The following is a 20,312-nucleotide window of genomic DNA, read 5'->3' as shown; positions in this document are numbered from 1 at the left end:
ACTCTATTAAGTCAAATGATCAAAACCAAATCAATTTCAAGTAAATTATTACGATTTAAAAATTATGTTTTTATATTTCCAAATTCATTTGGTTTTAATTATTATTCACCAAAGTCAATTTGTTTGGTTTTAAATTATTTAAATCATTTTAAACTGTTCTTTTTTTTTATGTCGTATTTCACTAACAATTTTATTTTAAATATTAAAAATTAGTTAAGTAGTTATTATCAATAATTATTATATTTATAAAGATACAATATGAAACAACTGTAATAGAAATTCAAATGGAAGAAAATCATTAAGAATAGTAACACTGACAATTATCATTTTTTAAATATACTTCAATAGGTAGTATTTATTTGTTACGTGTAATTTGTGTTATGTGGATATCAAAACCCAAAAACGAACAATTATACAACACTGACTTCGAAAGAGATACTAATATTAAAATGAAAATCAATTTCAAAAGAGTTACATTTGACCGAGTTATAGGGTTTCTTCAGCTGTTATGAAGTCGTACGATACCCTCTTAATCGTTACCTATATATACAACTTATCAGAAAAATAAATAAAATGAAATATAAGAAGTAAACTAGGATAATACATTTTGTATAATAAAGTGCTATGTTATTTCATTATTTTTTTTTCGCGTGATTTGTATAATACTTAAAAAGAAAAACATGAAAAATTGAAAAGTACCCAGGTGGTTGTCGCACTTAAGGTAATCACAATTACGTTCGATTTAATAGCCGAGCTCGCGTAAGTACAAATTCTGTGCAATAAACATAATTGCTTCGATAGCATCAAAACAATTTATTTTCGCTTTCTATACATCTATGGGATAGTCAATGTTTATAAAAATCAATTGAAAAATTATTTTAAAAAAAAACCCATAGATTTATTTAAACATTATGAATACAAAACAAATCCTGACAAATTTAGAGCCGTCATTTTTTATTTTTTTATTATTACATTACTTAATGCTACAATAGGTGAAACTTATATAATATAACTAATTAAAATTTAACATACAAATAAATGTTGTGCAGTTTCTAATTAGCTTTACACATTGATTTGTAAACCGTTTTCACACTTTAACTATTAACTACAAATACGTAAATATGTGAAACTACTTGAAAAATTTAAAAACAATTCAACAATTATTGTATATATTTTATCATTTTCTCCGCGACTCAGCGGAGAAAAATACAACTTCGGCGAGGGTGTGTTATTTGGATTATCGCACAAACGCTTTTAGTCTATTCGTCCGCGTTGGGCAAAGCGCATTCGTCTTTTTTATCTTCCCGTTTTATTTTTTATGATATATCGGAACCTGGAAACTAGTATATGAATAAATTATAATTTTAAACAAACCATTTATTTGTTGATTGAAAATAAGGTATGCATTTTTTTTTTAGCAAATTAATATACAGTTATAAATATTATTTATTTTATTTTTTTAAATATAATTTGTATATTGTAAATTTCGTTATAAGTGCCTAGAACTAACGTGTGTTCAAACTAATTTTAAGTTTATTAAAATATAATGCATAGTGTATATATTATTATAATATGTTATTGTTTATCTTTGTACATTTTAGGATATAACCACAACATTTTTTCACAGTTTTAATATATTAGTTAATAATTTTAAAATACAATAAAAGAAAAACACAGATTAATGATCCTTTATAGTTATTACTTGCTGAATAGGTAGGTACTAGGTAATGAGTATCAATATAATAACACACTATATTTAAATACTACTAATCATTCAAACCATCAGTTTAGTTTATCAATAATTTATTTTCATTAATTCAAATCTTATTGTTAAGTATTAAATTAATAAATGTTAAATTATCAACTACAAATAGTTGGCTTACACATCAACCTTATTAAAATTATAAAACAATAATAATAGTAAGTTATAATACATTTATTAGATACAAACAAAATTAAATATATTACTAATGTTAGTACCTATTATTATACGTTATTAAATCAAATAGGTATTTAATTAAAACTAATGAATGTTTTCGTAATCACTTACTATGTAATATCTGATAAGATAATAATATTCCATAGTTATTTATTTACTAATTATCTACAGTAAGCATTTAGTACGATTTCAACTTTACCGTAAAATTTTAAAAATTTGTGACTTGCAAATAAATATATTATTATTTATTATTTTAATATTATTAATTGTTAAATTATTCAATAAATAAAATACTATTATTATTAATCATATGCAGTAGCCAGTAAGTACCTAATTTGTGTACAACTATAGTACCTAGGTTCTTTTTCATTATTAATTATTTTAATCATGAAAGGTTATTTTTTTTAATTTTATACGCGATACTGTATTTTATAAACACTGTTCGTTGATATTTTTATTTTTTTTTTCTATTGCAATGTAATTAAATTTTAATGAACAATTTGCTTAATAATAAATATCTAAAATAATATTATAGTTAGGTATTCAACTTTAAGTACTAAAAACATAAAAATTTAAATAAAATATTAAGTCTAAATTAACATAAAGACATGCATATACATATGATATTAATCAAATATCAGTTAATATTAAAAGACACGTTTCCTTGTTATATCAGTTATAATCACCAAAAACAAAAGAACAGAGTTCATCTTCCTTAACTGGCACAACAATATCTTTAAAGTTCGATATTCCTTTACATTCGTCAAAAATCAAAGCAAAGTTCTGCACGCATATTTGTCTTGATTAATTAAAACAATTGTAATGACTACAACATAATCATCAATTTAAAATTAAGTAATAATATACCTATACTACTATAAATAAAAAAATTATAATACAATGTTTAATTTAAGAAAAATTATTTTTATACAGACATCAAAAATTTATATATTCTGTGAAATATAAAAAATATTAAATTTCACAATTAATTATATATATTATATTTTACCTATATTCCTTACCCATATAAATATATCATAAGACATAAGTTAATTGATACTTATGTTATTAACATGTAGATTTAAGAAAATATTAAATAGATATATGGTTATGATTCTAGGTCCTAGCTATTATGATTGATAGAAAATAACTGACATTCGTTTTTTTTTTACTTTTCATTTAAAGATATTCAATTAAAATTAAAAAATTCTTCTAGTAATTGATCATGGTGGATAAACTTCACGAGTACCAAGGTCCGATTGGTATTTTACATACCTGGAGGGATTCATTAAAAGATAATTGGGAGGAATGGAAGGAAAAACGTCCTCGATCTCTTTTGGAACTCTTACAATCGTTTGGTCTAGCTGAACGTCCAGAAAACCAAAAAGAGGACGAAAGTCCACCAGAAATTGATATGGAACAGTATTCTCATATATTTAGGTAAATCCAATAATACTCATAGATATTCATGAGAAAAGTACTGATTATTTTAATTTGAAGATAAAAATCAAATAATTTAGTACTTTTAACTTATAATATTCAAATAATTTTAACCACGTGTTATAGAAAAAAAACTAGAAGTGAACTAGTACGCATATCTGCTGCCGTGATGGGAATAGAATTTTCGTATGCAGCAGAAACAGCATTTGTATCTCCAACACTATTGAATATTGGAGTCGACCATCAACATATGACTCTTGTATGGGCTGTATCTCCTTGCATTGGATTTTTTGTTACTCCCATATTAGGATCTTTAAGTGACAGATGCACACTTCCGTTGGGCCGACGCAGACCATTTCTGATAATGCTAGCTTGTGGAGTATTTTTAGGTAAGCTAAAAAAACAAAATATTTCTCATATACCTAATCTCTGAATAAATATATTTTTATATATTTTATAGGTCTAATATTGGTACCAAATGGAAAATTATTGGGATACTGGGTGGAAGGCGATTTAACATCAGGAAACAATTTCTGGGCAATATTTTTTACAGTAATAGGTACAGTACTATTAGATTTCGATGCAGACGCTTGTCAAAGCCCAGCGAGGGCTTATCTTTTAGACATTTGCGTACCAGGTAATTTTAGGTAAAAATAAATATATCAAAATAACTCAAATATTATAAAATATTCACAGAGGATCATGCCAAAGGTCTAAGCACGTTCACGATAATGGCCGGTCTAGGAGGATGTATCGGTTATCTTTTAGGTGGAATTGATTGGGACTCATTAAAATTTGGTAAAAACACCTTTTATTGATTAAAACTTGAGTTCTTGAAAAACTTCATACATATTTAGGAGAATTGATGGGAGGTCACGTAAGAGCAGTGTTCACGTTAGTCACTTTTCTTTTTATTGGTTGCGTCAGTTATACTGTAACCAGTTTCAAAGAGATGCCATTAAAAATATTACAATCAAATCAAACAAGAATATTAATCACTGGGGCTAATGAAGTTAGCAAAATAAATAATTCCAGAAAAAACTGAATTAAATCATAATGAACATTTTATAGGATTTGGATATAGAAAATAAACTTACTGAAAACACACCGAAATCATATGGAACTTTAAAAAATACTGTTGATGAAGTTGAAATTGAGAATAACGAATCACGTCTTATACCCGTAAGCTTACTAATAATTATTAGTTATTAGTACTTATTACTAATCACAAGTCTTTGTTGTATTAACTACTTATTAAAATAATATAATTTTTTTTTCACCGTGACATCTTTTACAGGAACAAGCAACGTTTGCCCACTACTTGAAGACTATAATCGTTATGCCAAAATCTATTAAATTATTGTGTCTAACAAATTTGTTCTGTTGGATGGCCCACGTTTGTTATTCGTTATACTTCACGGATTATGTCGGTGAAGCAGTGTTCGGAGGGGATCCTACGGTAGGTTTATAATAAAAATAAAAGATGTACAAGCCACATTAATTTACTGATAACACATTATTTATAATAGTAGAAAATATTACTAAAAATTATATTTAGGCTTTAATAGGAACCAAAGAGAAAATACTTTACGAACAAGGTGTGCGATTTGGATCGATCGGTATGGCAATGTACTCGTTGTCGTGTGCCTGTTATTCGAGTGTAATTGAAAAACTCATAAAGCGATTAGGGTAAGTATTAAAACAACTATACACGATTCCTACTACGAGTTTATATTGTTTTGACAGAAATGTTTATTGGACAGGGCCAAACGGGTGTACGTGGGAGGTCTGCTGTTTTATTCTACTGGTATGTTTTTAATGGCCATCACACGACACAAGTTCAGCGTAATATTTTTCTCTTGGGCGGCTGGTGTAATGTACTCTACGATGTTCACAATGCCGTATTTACTTATCGCCCATTATCACTCAACCAACACGGTACCTAATATTAGATTATCTTACGCTCTAAACTGAGATTTTCAATTCAAATTAAATTTGTTTTTCCAAGTTTGCTGACAATGTCAGTGGTCAAGAGCCGGATGATCAAATCAGAGGTTTAGGTACAGATGTAGCTGTGGTCAGTTCCATGGTGTTCGTGGCTCAGTTCATTTTGTCCATGTGTATGGGAACAATTGTCAGCATATCCGGGACAACTTCCGCTGTCGTTTACACTGCATCGTTTTTAGCGTTCTGTGCCTCAATAATCGCTACGCAAGTCGTCTATTTAGATCTATAAAAAACGAGGACATCAGATTCCCATAAAAATGTGTTAACATATTCAATTTAAAACCAATATTTTTCTCACTCATCACACACTTTGCTTCATTAATATTTAACCAAACGTATAATATTATCAACAAAATAATCATTTTTATTCATTTTATATACCGTACATAAATTTAAATTGATAAAATTACTTAAAAGTAATATTGAAAATCCATAACTACTGATATTATTGTTTATAAATTGTATTTTTAAAATTAATATCCCTAAATGCATAACTCGTAAAATATAACCTACTATATATTAAAAAAATAAAATTAAAAATGAAGATTAATTATATTTGATGTTAATTTTATTGAATAAGTTCAAGACTTTCATTTAAAAAGGTTGTTGCCATTACTTCTCTCACATTTAATAATTTTTTAGACTTTCGTGTTTAAAATTAATTAATGATCGATTTTTATTAGTAACTTAAATGAAGTATTTACTATTTTATACAATATTTGAGATAAGAACTATCTATTTAGTATTTCCTAAAGTATGACTAAATTTCATACATTTATTTAGTTTATAATAAACTATATTATTTTATTCGCCATTTTTATTTGATTCAAATGCGATGAATTATTTTTTTTTTAAACCAATACATATTTATTACAATTTGTATGCTAAATATCTACATTAATCGTATTAGTTTTAATCTTTGAATTTTTTATCATTGGTGGTATACAAATTTTAAATAAATACTTAATGATGTAATGATTGCATTATTATATTTATTAAATAAACCAAAAACATGAAGTATCCATAAAACATATAGCTAATTAACTAAGAAAATCTACATAAACGTTCTTTTCACATATAGTACTCTCAATTTTCATTATGTGTGACATATTCGAACATTATTATACTTATATGGTTATATGCGTTCTTAAATTAGAACGCATCAAAATTTATGGTCTAAATAACTATAAAAACTACTTAAAATCGTATTATTTTACGCACGTAGTTAAAGTTTTCCAGTTGTTAGACACTTATAGTGTTAACATTGTCTTAGATGTATTCAAACTGGGCAGTCGGTTTTAAAATGATCGTCATAATGTACATTGCATTAGCAACTTGCTTATCTTACAATCATGCAAATGAAATTTTCCCCGAAGCTTTGGTGTTTGAAGGATTAGGCTTATCGGATATAATCAATAATACGAAATCTAGTGAAAATCGTAACAATACTATAATAATTGCTGGAGATTTAAATGATGCTTTAACTACCATGAATTTTCACAGGTATGATTTTTATTTAATATTAATTATTAATCAAATAATAAATATACTTCTATATACCTAACTTACAAAAATCGTGTATTGTAATCATGAAATAACTGCGTGAAATCGTGTTTGAAACATCAAATTAAGTTAGAACTATTTAAATTTTTTTTTAATTTTTAGATTTACCTAAAGCATTTCATAATGTTCAATGAAATACACAAAAATATTTTTTGATATTTAATATCCATTTAACAATATAACAGACTTACAAATAAATTAAAATTATTACAAAATGGCATTGGTAAACAAATTATTTTTAAATGCCATTATATTTATTGTTAGGTCAAATAACTAAATAAGTTTGTTATTTAAACCAGGATAAAAACTATTATAATGCAAGTGCAAGATTATTTTATTACCAGCACAAAATTAAATAGATAGCTTATCGTGAAGTAGCCTGATTTCAATATTAAAATAAGAATGCAAGTTTTTCAAAAATAAAATCGTATTAGTTATAATATGAGTAATATTTAATACATACATATTTTAATACTGTATTAGATATTATACAATTTGTTTTATTATCATGAAAGGTAATAGAATCGAGTACATATTATACAATATATAGTAGTAATAGATGTACACAAAAATAATAAAATATTGCTATTGGATAAAATTAAATGTTTTGTAAAACATACAAAATAAGATACAGTACAAGATTGATTAAGAGAATTTGGTGTCTAATATTAGTACCTAATTAATATTACTTCCAAGTATTTTTAAATTAAAATAGATATTTTCAAAAAATGAGGAAGTAACATTAAAAAAAAAAAAACCATTATTGTTATTAATATTATACCTACAAATTATGCTAAAAATAATGTAAAGTATCAGCTTACATTGATCTTTGATGTTAAATTAGTACTTTAATAACACGTTTCAGATCAAATTGTATATGATAAAAATTTGGCTATACCTTCAAACTGAATAAACGTGAACCAAAATTTGTTCTTAAACCCTTTTATACATAATAATTAATTAATTGATACTTGATCAATATTTAACAATTTCTTCCAGAAAAAACATAAATGACTATCTCTGTCGGCAATACATAGTTGAAGAAATATTAAAAGATATTACAGACAGTACGTCGTTTGAAGGCCGATCGATGTCCCTAGACAGCCGTGGAACAAGTAAAACATCATTGATGCAAACAGATCAAGGCTCATCTGCTTACAATGCATGGCTTATCAAGTATACATATAAAATAAACTTAAACTATATAATTGTAAAATAGATTAAAATATGTCTTTTACATTAAATTTTAGAACAAAACTATTAAAAAGAATTTATGACGAATATGATTTAAACGTTAGAATGCGCGAAAAACCCGTTGGATTCACACTAACAAATAAAAATAATGAAAGTAATTATACATACAGTTTTAAATAGCAAAGCATTACATTTTATTTTTCAAGGCTTAGGAACACGTGACTATGAAACCATGAAAAACGTAGATGAAGTAAAAGATTTGAAAAATTCTTATCACCCAAACGAAGGTAAATTACAGTAAAGTGTAAATATAACAACGTAATGTTGATTATACTCGTATAATACCTATGTATAAATAATTAAAATGTTCATTATTGCTTATTGATTCAAAAATAAAATAAAGTTAAATTTATCATTATAAAGTTGGTTTCAGTAACACGTTTTATATAATCTAAAAACGAATTTATTCTGTTTAATAAAATAATAATATATACCTAATTAATAAGTACCTTGATGACTAGATCGATATCAGATCAAATACATTGATATTAGTTTAAATATTATACCCATTTCTAATAAAGTAAGTAATACCAACAAAAAACACGTGTGTAACTCGTACAAGACACTAAAATTGAATATAAACACTAAAACACCACACGAAATTACGTTGTACAAATACACAATATTTAATCAGTCAATTAATAATAAATATTTATAAATGTTATCAAATGAAAATGTATTTATTCATTAGTGAATAAAATATTTCTTTTGGTTTAGATTCATTTTCTAGCCCCAGTGATACAGTCAGTGTGGATTTTACACAAAGTCAATCTGTAGAATACGATATTGATGACGATAAAAAGTACAAAAAACCAAACCAAACATACCATGGTCTTCCCGATTTCAACCCTACACAATCTACCCATCTACCTCCATCAGCATATGAACCCTCTTTTCCTTTATCAACACATGGACTACCATTACTTCCAGCTAATTATGGACCCTCGACGTTTTTAAATGAAACGCCTTCATACCCATCGGATTATGAAATGCCACCGTTGTCATCATATGGACTACCTCCATCTTCTCATCATAAACTACCTCCGTCATCACACGAATCACCGCCGTCATCATCATATGGATCACCTGCATCATCAAACGGTCACTCTTTTTTACCTCAATTAAATTACCGTTCACAAAATTATCCTTATCCCGGATTGATTCCCCCAACTGAAAATCCAGGTGAATACTAGATATCAGTATTATACCTACACTTGTAATTTTGTACCTACCTAATATATTTATTAACACTAAAAACAGTTAAAAGTTAAAAATCATTCTGAAGTTAACAAGTAATCAAAAGTATTCACAGTAAGTGTCTATTATGCAGAATACAAATGGATACAACAAGTTTATAACTTTATTAATATTTAATAGGTACCAGGTATACCTACCACCAATTATAATTTATAACTAGGTATCGAATGCGCCAAAATGATGAAGTAATTTTTCATTGTATCATAAATATGTTAAACGTGGTGTAATCAATGTATCTATTATAAACTATACACAGAATTTTTAACGCTTACCCTTATTAGGTATAGAAAATACTATTAGCTAATAAATATTTGTAAACAAAAAATATCATAAGCTGTTCTTTTTTTTTATGTTAAGAGAAATTGTAAAAAGTTATAGATGTGACGAGGATTTCTAAGATTATATTTTCGTATTTTTAGCACCTTGCAAACCCGATTACCGATTATATTAATAATTATCCGCATCAAATAATAGCAAAATATATTAAAATTAATTTAAAAAAATAATTGTACATTGTCTATATAACTACATTTTTTATATACCTAAATACATATCGTACATGTACACAAATAAAAATATAAATTGCGTCGTTTTAATAAAGGTCCCGATCTTACGACCCGAAATATCAAAACATTTAGTCAATTGGAAGACGAGGTACATACTTTTGATAAAGAACCAAGACGAGGACTTACAGCAACGGATATGTACGATCTAACTTTAACAGCTATTGCGTTCTTGGGGTTCGGTACATTTATCATGAATCTAGTCATGGACGCTATGACGGTAAGTGAATTAAGAGTATAAATTATATAATATAACAGAATGTTATTTAGGTACATGATAAGCATTTGACAAACCTCAGTTGAAATTTCTCTTGATCATTTCAGGTACAATCGGGAGGAACGCTTACGATAAATTCATCACCATTACACGGTGCCACAGTGTCCAGAACTAAAAGACACGACAACCCCGTATTTTGGGAAATAAACGAGTTGTCATGGACCATAGTATCGACAATTGACAACACGATTGCCAACGTAGACGGGTCCTTTGTGAATTGCAAAGAAGTCAAAGCACTATGCCAAACATCTAAAAAATTAATAAAAACTGGTACAAATTTCAGTTCAAAATTATTACCCGTTTGGAAGTAAGTTTAAATTTAAAGTAGATTACAATATTAAAGTTTTGACTGATGTTTAAAATCAAAGAAAAAAAATATTCTAGTAATGAAAAACATCATTGACAATTTAAAAACTATGTAGTAAATACAAATGAATTTTCATTTTTCAAACTTAATCATTGTTTCAAACATTGTCAGAGTATAGGTACAAAATTATTTTTCATCTTCTTTATATTTAGCGATTACTACATAGGTGTACTAAATATTATAACAGAAATCTTAAAAAACTAATTTTGTATAGAAAGTAGTTGATGGGCCTATAAGAAAATCAAGATTTTCTTGGTATGTCCTAGTCAAAATCTTATAATAATGTAAAAATATTTTTTTATTTTCAGTGTTGCTTTAGGATGGCTTTCAAATAAATTAGGTACAGATAAAAGCCAGCCAGTGATATCTGCATTATTAGGTCATTGTATTTTACCTTCACAGTGTCAAACAAATGCATAATTTTTTCATCTAAGTGATTAATACAATTTATAAATACATATATCAATTTATTGATCTATTTTTATTTTTATTATTCTATACCAGTGTCATGTAAACAATTTTTTAATAACTTACTCCAATGTTCTTATTTCAATACAATATTGTAAGTACAAACTACAAAAAGATAGTTTGTAATAACGTTTCTTTAAAATTTAGTAAATCAAATTATAAATTTGTTTATATATATCATACTTTAAATTACACATTTACATCATAAGCAATAAGTTATTATTTTTAGTTTAAATAAGATTTAAAAACTTTTTTCTAAGTATACCTATTGTACATATTAAACAATGATGTAAAACTTTTTAAATTTATAGCACTTTTAAAAATTAAGTTTTTAGTATTCTAAAGTTTCTTAGAATAAGCTTAGACATGAAGAAAAACTACCAGCCAGAAACAATTAAATAAAACTTTCAAAGGAATCCTTTTATTAATAGTTTTGAAAAAAAAATTAGCTTTTATAGTTTTTACAAATTTTTGTCCTGAGATGTATTTTTAAATATAATAATAATTTATTATTGCATTCAAATTTAATAATGCTAATTTTTCCTCAATTTTCATTTATTGCAATTTACTTGATCATATATTTTTTAATTATGTAAATTGAAATTAAGTTTTATTAAGTTATTTAGGTAACATACGTATTGATACACCACACATTATATAAGTATAATACAACTTAAAAATACAATAAGTTAAATAAATTACAAAGAATCACATAAAAATTTAGAATGATGATGAAAATGTTGTTCCATAAAACTTGAAATAAAATAAAAACCATGGTCATATCCTTCTTCTAAATTTATTGAAACTGCAATTCTTGCTTTTTTACAAGCACTTGCAAAATTTTCTAATTTTAAATCTTCTTCATGTTCATCATTTTTTCCCTGAATGAAAAAAAAATGTAGATAATATATTATTTAGTATTAAAACTATTCGTACATTACACATTATGTTTATACCATTAAAATTCTTTAAATTCTAAATTCAAAATTATTTAAATTTTAAATACATTATTATAAAACTTTACTTGATGTATGAGAATATTTAATTCTGGTCCTTTATAATTAGTTACTAAGCAGGTAGCATCCCATTCTTCCAAAGTTTTTGAATCATCCCCAAAATAACACTTTAGTAGGTATCGTTCATCAGGTGATACAGATGGGTTACAAACTGGAGCAAAAGCTGATACTGAACGATACTTGCCAGGGTTTTTTAATGCACTTATTAATGCACCATGACCTCCCATACTGAAATATCATTATTTAATACAGTGCAATATATATATAAATATTTAATAAAATACTAATCTTTAAATTTAAAATATAACATCAATACCAATATCTGACAATTATCAGATGGTTTAGACAATACAATAATAATAATATACATCTAATTTTTTTTTATTACTATAATATATAATACATAAAAAATTTATTTAATACTTATAAATATACCTGTGACCCATGATTGACTGCCTGTCTTTGTTGACATTAAAGTTCTCCTGAATAATACTTGGTAGCTCTTCATTCACATATGAATACATTTGGTAATGCTTGTTCCACGGTTTTTTAACAGCGTTTACATAAAATGATAAGCCTTTAGCTTCAATTTCATTCTTTTCATCACCAAAAGTAACCCCTGAAAATACAATTTAATGTTTGTGGCAAAAGTTAAATTATTACAATAAATTAGATAGGTATCCTTACTTGGACAAATATCTGGTGATACAACAATTATTCCATAATGTGATGCCCATCGTTGAAACCCTGCCTTTTGTATAAAAGTTTGTTCAGAACATAACATACCACTCAAATGATATAAGACTGGAGCAGGTCCTTCCAAATTGTCCGGTATGTATACAGAAAATTTCATATGGTAATTAAGTACAGCACTAAAAATAATAAAAGCACATTACGATTAATAAAAGTATGAAACAATTATATAAATAATAAGATTGTTGAAAATATTTACTGATAAAAATAAATCAAAGTAAGAACTAATACCTGAGGATTAGTAGAAGTAAAAATAGAGGAAATTGTGCATCTATAATATGCAAAGAAATGCAAAGCAAGCAATAAAGCGATTAAATCTGTGAAGTAAAAAGTTCAAGTAGGTTCTTAGAATCGGCAGTACAAAAAAATAAAGGTTTTAAAAAAGACATCAAAAATAGAATAATGTGAATCGCATATTTTTTCCTTTCACTTTTTTGGATTTTTATTAGTTATCTTTATGAATCATTATAATATAATTTGAATCTAATAGTGAATTTTTTTTACATATTTTTGCATATTTTTACAAAATTTGAAATATATTACATATTAAAGCGAAAATATTTCAAAATAGTAATTAATTATTATAAGTTATTTGATTTATGAATTTTTCTTGCATATTTGTTGCATATGATTTTTACTGCATAATATATATTGCAAATTTTAATACTTTTTAGTGCATATAAATCCGTGCTCTAATAATAACTAGAATGTCTAGAAAAATAATTTTTATGCTTAAAAAATTCAAGTTATTTTGAAAAATATTAAGGATTTCAATTTTTACCTCTCCTAAGTACTAATATACATAATTTTCTATTTGAAACCACCCTCAAAGTTAAAAATCAAAGTATTATTTAAACTTCTTATCGTGTACGTTATACCTACAAAGAAAGAAAAACACATCATTGTAAAATAATACATTCATCAGAATTTAACAACAGTTAATACTTAAAATGTTCACTCAATATTTATATTATCTTATATAATTCTATATACTAACAATAAACTTTTTTAAATATTTTGAATTTTTTTAAGCTATTTTTATAAAAATTTATAAATTTTAAATTTTTTTCATAACTGTTGATAAATATAAAATTCGCAAGACAAAAATACTTAAACATTTAATACAAAGTTTTGTATAAATTATTCATTAACCAATCAAACAATTTATAGTTAACAGTCCCAATATTTTTTGAGTTTTAATTTTGATCAAATGAGTAATTTTTTAAGACTTTTGGAGGAGATATTAGGTATAGAATGTAATGGTTTTATGTTACTATTTGTAAATACCTATATAGTATCAACAAAAATCGCAATAAATCGAGTCAATTTTTTCAGTAATTTGTCAAGTGTTTGAGATTCAAGTGTTATATAATTAAGTTTCGTAAAAATTATGCATTAAAAATTTACTTATCATAAAGTCGTAAGTTAATAAATATTAATATTTTTTTTCGTTGAATTATTATTTTTCAGCGTAATGAAGTACACTTATACCTATAAAGACTAAAAGAACAATATTATTCTTCTTATTTAATAGTTTCAATAAAATCTAATCTAATTTTTATACTAAGAACCGTTTCACAACCACGCGTGTTTTCAGTTTACATTTGAGTTTATACAAGTATCTAGTTTTATATTATTCGTCACTAAATTACTCAATTTACTCTCAGTCTATGAATACGAAAATTTAACGATCAATACTTTTTGATTAATGCGTTTTTTTTATAATTTAACAAAAGTAGAATACATTTTGACTGTTAGTCCATTTATTCACAAAAAATCATGATACATTGAATATAAATGGCTATTTATACATTATAATAGATAATTCATAACATCAACGTAAAATAGATGATAACTTAGTGTTTTATTGGATTTGTCGATGTAGAGCATGAATACAATTCTTATCAAAGACAATATTTTAGTTATTTTAAATTATAATTGTAACCTATTTGGACAGTTATTAAAAATTATTTAATTTAAGATTTTTCACATATTTATCCATGGAGTTAAAAAGAGCAGAAGGAAACTGAAGTCAACATAGAACGCCTAAAAACAATTTCAACGTCCATTAAAAAAAAAAAATAAAGATCATAATATCAAATTGTAAAAATATGTAGCATTCACAGAGTAATTTTAAGTAATGATATAGTAGCATTAGATTAGATTAAAACTTTAGTTTAAAGATTCAATTTTAAAATTTTAAGTATTTTATTAGTTACTTTTTTCCTCTATTTTAAAACAAACATTTAAATTCATAATACAATAATATTTATACTTGATCAAATTTTTTATTTACTATTTATTTTATGTGCCAATGACATGAGATTTATGAGAAATAACTTTTATAAGAAATTACTTTTATAGTATAGATTTTATAACAATTCATATTACGATATCAGAGCTTACGAGTTATATGACTTTCTAACACTAGACCTAAATTCAATTTTTTATACTTATTTTATGCATGATAATGATTTATTAATAAACACTTTTTGCTAAAAAGTATCAATGGGTATTTTTGAAAATTATTAAAAAAAATATTGTTTTACAATAATTATCATTTTCATTTTTAAAGAATTATTAATATATATATGTGTGTTCAGTGTGCGATGTTTTATTCTCACAATATCAATATTATAATAATAATATATATATATATATATTATTATTATAATATTTATACCACAATGATGTCTTTCAAAAAACGCCTTTTAAATATAATTTTTCAACATCTCCTAGTTTTTATAAATAAAATTTTCTAAAAATATCTATCTTACATCTATCTAGTACAGTGGTTTTCAACCGGTGGGTCGCGACCCATTTTTGGGTCGCAACAGTTTTTTTTTAAATAAAAATTAGATTTATAAAATTATATGAAGGTAAAAAAATAATAATATTATTATATTATACCTAGTCATAATGGATATCAAGTATAATGTTTCATGTTACACTGGTATGATTCTACATAAGCAATTTGTTCTTTTTTATCAGGCTTACGTGGGTCGCGAAAAATAAAGGCCTAATAGAGTGGGTCGCGAGTCCAAAAAAGTTGAAGACCACTGATCTATAGACGTTATCATTCAATATAATACGATACCGGTCATAATAATGTATATAAATGTGTATAAATGTGTATAAATAACGATATACCTATTCATCATCAATCATTATACATTTATACGTCCTTATAATAATAATACATTTTAATTAACCAAAAATAGAAATAAAAGAGAAATAAAATCTAAGCAACTTTTCAAAACATTTCTTTCCAAATTCTACTCAAACCAGAACCCATTAATCTCTCGTATGTCATCGATTACCATTCCTAACAACCCACCAAGAAGACTTAAAAACAAATGACCAAGAGACGCCTTATATAAATAAATAATAAAAAATACCGTTTAAATGAATTCAATTTTACAGTTAAATAGAGATATATTTTTTATTATTATATGGTGTAAACTACTGCGAAATTATGTACTGATTTACATTATGATAGTATACGTAAAACTCAATATTAAATTTTCAGGATTAATGAAGACATTTTTTTTTTGTGTGTGAAAAATCACTAAAATTTTAAGTCATTATAGAGAGACTCATAAAATTTAAATTATATCGGAAACATAAAACTAAAAATTTGTCTAAATAAAAATACATTTATCTAAATAAACGTATAATATAACTACCTTTTTTACACATTGTATTTTTTTTTTTTTTTTTTTTATAGGTTTATAATAACATACAGAGTAACTGCGTACTATTTATGATAACAATGCATAAAATCATATACATACAACAATGCATATTATATTTTAATATAAATGTATTAAGAAAAAAGATCATTAATTTGTATTATTTCAGTATCTCATACAAGAAAAAAATAGTTCTGAATAAATCTTGTAAAATACCTATGTATCCACTGATACTATGTAACTAATCACATTAAATTAATTATTAAAGGTGTGTTTACCTTAAATATTTAAAACACTAAATAATACACAATCAATAGTTATAATAGTAGCCAAGTCTAAATTAATTTAATTTTGGTCTACTTTTAAAATAAATGGGGCAATATATAATTACTTATTATTTAATTATGGGTTGTAGAGTACACGACGCACGTTTGTTATCGTTATATTGTACATACTTGACAAATTTATTTATTTTTTTATTTCAAAAAAGTAATATACAATCTGTATCAGTTAACAAAATCAGCATAATATATAGACTAAGAGTTAAAAAAAAACATGAGTATTGTTTAATGAAAGAAGCCACCCAACGGTGATAACTAGGGCTCGGAAGTTGATGCATTTTGCATTTTTTTTTTTTTTTTTTTGGAACTTTTTAGACGATGCTCTCCTGGCCACAAATCTGTTTCATAAGCATGTGAATCTAAATAACTAATTATTATTTTGCATTTTTTGGTGTTTATTACTTTTTAAGTCATTTTTTGAGATTTTTAGGTCATTTTCCCACATTTTTAGTTATTTTTACTGATTTCACACTAGTTCATTTCTTATCGTTTTTTGTTGACCATTATGCCGATAACTTAAACCACAGACATTTATAAAACAAATATTTTTAATTTTTTAATTTTCCTATTTTAAGGACATTTTTGTCATATTTTGAATAAAGTAAAATAGAGTAAAATATTTAAAAAAAAATGCATTTTTATTAATATTTGTAATTTTTTTAGGTCATTTTCTTAGGACATTTTTTGCCTTTTTTATTGTTTTTAAGGTCATCAACTTCCGAGCCCTAGTGATAACAGATAATAATAACCAGTGTCGGCTCGTGCCTAGGTGTGCAATTGTGCAAGTCTGCACACATCACATAAATTAATTTAAAAAAATTTATGCTCGTTTATATACCCGAAAATATTACTCCTACAATTTATTGAAGTTATGTAATAAATACACATAATTTGGTGTGCAGCTCAGTCAGAGCACCGTTTATCTGTGTAAATTGATTAGGCCATTGAGTGGGGATTGACGAAAATTAATGGGACCGTGGTGTGCAGCAATGCAGCAACTGCTACACACGCTGTAGCCACAGCGTTCCACATTGGTTATTTTTTTGTAGAGAAAAGACTTGAATTCATGAATAAAAATGTTTATTTTTTTTTTTTTTTTTGTCAATTAATACAATTTTTAGTAAGTTACAATTTACGCATATTATTAAGTATTATATTAGTAGATATATAATAATATTTTAGATAAAGACTTAATTTTTTTTTCTAATAAACTTTTGCAAGAATTGCACACCACCCACTTTGAATACCAAGAGCCGCCACTGATAATAACAATAAATTGTACAGTAAAATTCTTATTTTGCTATTTTAGTAGTATTAGTTTTATGCGTAATATGGATTAAGTGCTCATACCCCAATATAGTTTGTGTTTTTAATGTTACAATATAGTGATTGAAAACAAATTTATAATCTATTAATCTAATGTTTTACATAAGTAATATTAAATTATCTAGATAAAATAAAAGATAATTAATTTTTTCTAGATAATTCTTAATATTACAGTTTTATACATCGGTGATTTGATGAACGATCTTATGAATCTCATTAAATAATGAATGATTAACTAAGTTTTATTCGGCACCATTGAAAGTATTATTGCCAAATATTAAATCAAACGGTCTTGTGAAAGGCTCTTGATTCCACTTTCTAATAACCAGTCTATTATATCTTAATCCGTAATAACTACCAACCATAGTTGGATTAATAAACATTAATTCATGATTTAGGGACAATATTATTATGTATATCGCTGTGATTACCGTATTTTATGATAGATAGGTTCTGATCATAAATCATTTACAACAGTGATTCGTAACGTAGGCGATACTGCTTTAGAGGGCTTTTTCTAGTTTTGAGGGGGGCTTTTTACTCAAGAGGGTGCTATGGGGAGCGATACTACTGTGGACTGTGACTTTCATTCACTTCAACAAATTCTGACGAAATCAAGAAATCGGTTAGACATATCTGAGAAGGAAAATTTAAAACTGATGCTGACATCCATAGAGCCAGATATTATTTTATTAAAAGGAAATCAACCTCAAACCTCAAGGTATATATTATATTTATATGATTTGTATGTTTTTAATAGATTTAAGAATTAAGTACATAAAAATAAAAATTGTGTATAGGGTTTTGTTTTTTAGTTTAATTAAATGGCTGATTATAAAAATAAAACTATAAATTTTTGTCCGGGGGAGAGGGAGGGGTGAGACTTTTGAAAATCTAAAAGGGGTGTTGAGTAAAAAAAGGTTGGTAATCACTGATTTGCAGAGCATGAATACAATATTGAATATATCTCTATATTATATTCTTTTTGTTTTCAACAAATAGTCGAGTTAATTGTGAAAGAGTCCACGAAGACTTAGCTAACAACATTTTAAAGTTCAGTACTTACATTGATTTTATTTACATAGGTACATGTATTTTAGTAATAATAACAAATTAACTTGAAATGATGATTTAGCATTATCATCCCGAGTACTGAGTAGCATAAACAATTACAAATTATTAAATCATCACTTTTTTTTTATGTAATCTAGCATTAGACCAATAGGCAAAATACCTTATGATAAATAAATATATATATTATATATATACAATGTATGTGTAAAAACCACAGAGAGAAAGTGTTAAATATGACCTAAGGTTCTGACGTTCTGTAATTTTAATGAAGATAATGTCGTACATAATAAATTATCGAAATGTTACTGCAATAAGAAAATATCAACATAATAATATTTAATAGGTAGTTTGCAAAAAGTTAATAATGCCTGCACGCGTTACATATTAAATTATTAGAAAAATAGTGAGTATGACGAGTAGTTAGTCGCGGAAAGCAGTAACACAACGAAGCGTTTCCCGTCGTCCGTTCGAATCGATAATGGGAAATGTCGGTGGAAATGATACGTCGCATAACCGAAATTCCTCTGCCGCGCATACCTACATAATTATACTAAAAATGGGACACCTCAATCGGGTGCAGACAGTATGTAGAATAATTGAATACGATACGGAGCATTATTATCACTGACCTATCGTGTGCGAAGACCTTTTGCTGTCCGTCGAAACAGCGGTTGTCCGACACCAAGTCCAGTTGCTGCTTCATGTCGTCGGACCGCTGGCGTTTGATGCACGTACGAACGACAAAAATCCTAGTGCGATACTGCGACCGTACGCGCCGCTAATACTCAACTACGCGAATCGGACATGTACACACCGCGCCACTGACTGAGACCGACTGAACCCCCGACGGTCGACAGGCGACAACGCGACGGGCCGAATGCCGACATCGTCGTCGGGCAGCACCGGCGCTAGGTAGATACGTACAACGCCAGTACGTCAGCTGACGGCGATATTATTATCTTCGTTCATGGTGCA

The 20,312-nt window shown here is 26.3% G+C and overlaps 3 protein-coding genes across 7 annotated transcripts; 2 read left to right on the top strand and 1 right to left on the bottom strand.

Annotated features, from left to right (window-relative positions):
- The first annotated feature begins 647 nt into the window (after nt 1–647).
- On the top strand, nt 648–5,766 carry LOC112602570 (proton-associated sugar transporter A). 4 transcript variants are annotated; one of them, XM_025350718.1, is made up of 11 exons: nt 648–721; nt 3,156–3,379; nt 3,506–3,768; nt 3,840–4,016; nt 4,076–4,177; nt 4,237–4,391; nt 4,451–4,561; nt 4,677–4,838; nt 4,938–5,068; nt 5,143–5,317; nt 5,388–5,615. In XM_025350718.1, exons 2-11 carry the CDS (start codon nt 3,165–3,167, stop codon nt 5,613–5,615), a joined length of 1,719 nt encoding a protein of 572 aa, XP_025206503.1. In that variant the 5' UTR covers nt 648–721; nt 3,156–3,164. The 4 variants fall into 4 exon arrangements, with proteins under 4 accessions (XP_025206503.1, XP_025206502.1, XP_025206501.1 ...); XM_025350717.1 differs by lacking the exon at nt 648–721 and adding an exon at nt 1,358–1,399; XM_025350716.1 differs by lacking the exon at nt 648–721 and adding an exon at nt 2,223–2,261.
- A 654-nt stretch (nt 5,767–6,420) lies between these two features.
- On the top strand, nt 6,421–11,129 carry LOC112602627. 2 transcript variants are annotated; one of them, XM_025350804.1, is made up of 8 exons: nt 6,423–6,889; nt 7,949–8,125; nt 8,200–8,297; nt 8,350–8,430; nt 8,921–9,385; nt 10,062–10,243; nt 10,348–10,607; nt 10,976–11,129. In XM_025350804.1, the coding sequence occupies exons 1-8, from the start codon at nt 6,660–6,662 to the stop codon at nt 11,085–11,087; spliced, it is 1,605 nt and encodes a 534-aa protein (XP_025206589.1). In that variant the 5' UTR covers nt 6,423–6,659; the 3' UTR covers nt 11,088–11,129. The 2 variants fall into 2 exon arrangements, with proteins under 2 accessions (XP_025206590.1, XP_025206589.1); XM_025350805.1 differs by lacking the exon at nt 10,976–11,129 and having other exon boundaries at nt 6,421–6,889; nt 10,323–10,509.
- A 644-nt stretch (nt 11,130–11,773) lies between these two features.
- On the bottom strand, nt 11,774–20,101 carry LOC112602593 (S-formylglutathione hydrolase-like). Its single transcript, XM_025350758.1, has 5 exons — nt 19,967–20,101; nt 12,839–13,023; nt 12,587–12,770; nt 12,160–12,379; nt 11,774–12,016 (listed from the first exon to the last, which is right to left on the bottom strand). Exons 1-5 carry the CDS (start codon nt 20,038–20,040, stop codon nt 11,834–11,836), a joined length of 846 nt encoding a protein of 281 aa, XP_025206543.1. The 5' UTR covers nt 20,041–20,101; the 3' UTR covers nt 11,774–11,833.
- Nucleotides 20,102–20,312: the final 211 nt, after the last annotated feature.

Source organism: Melanaphis sacchari, unplaced genomic scaffold (genome assembly GCF_002803265.2).
Source record: "Melanaphis sacchari strain LSU unplaced genomic scaffold, SCAv2.0 Contig8_pilon_pilon, whole genome shotgun sequence".
Lineage (NCBI taxonomy): Eukaryota > Metazoa > Arthropoda > Insecta > Hemiptera > Aphididae > Melanaphis > Melanaphis sacchari.
This window is presented reverse-complemented; position numbering and strand designations above follow the sequence as displayed.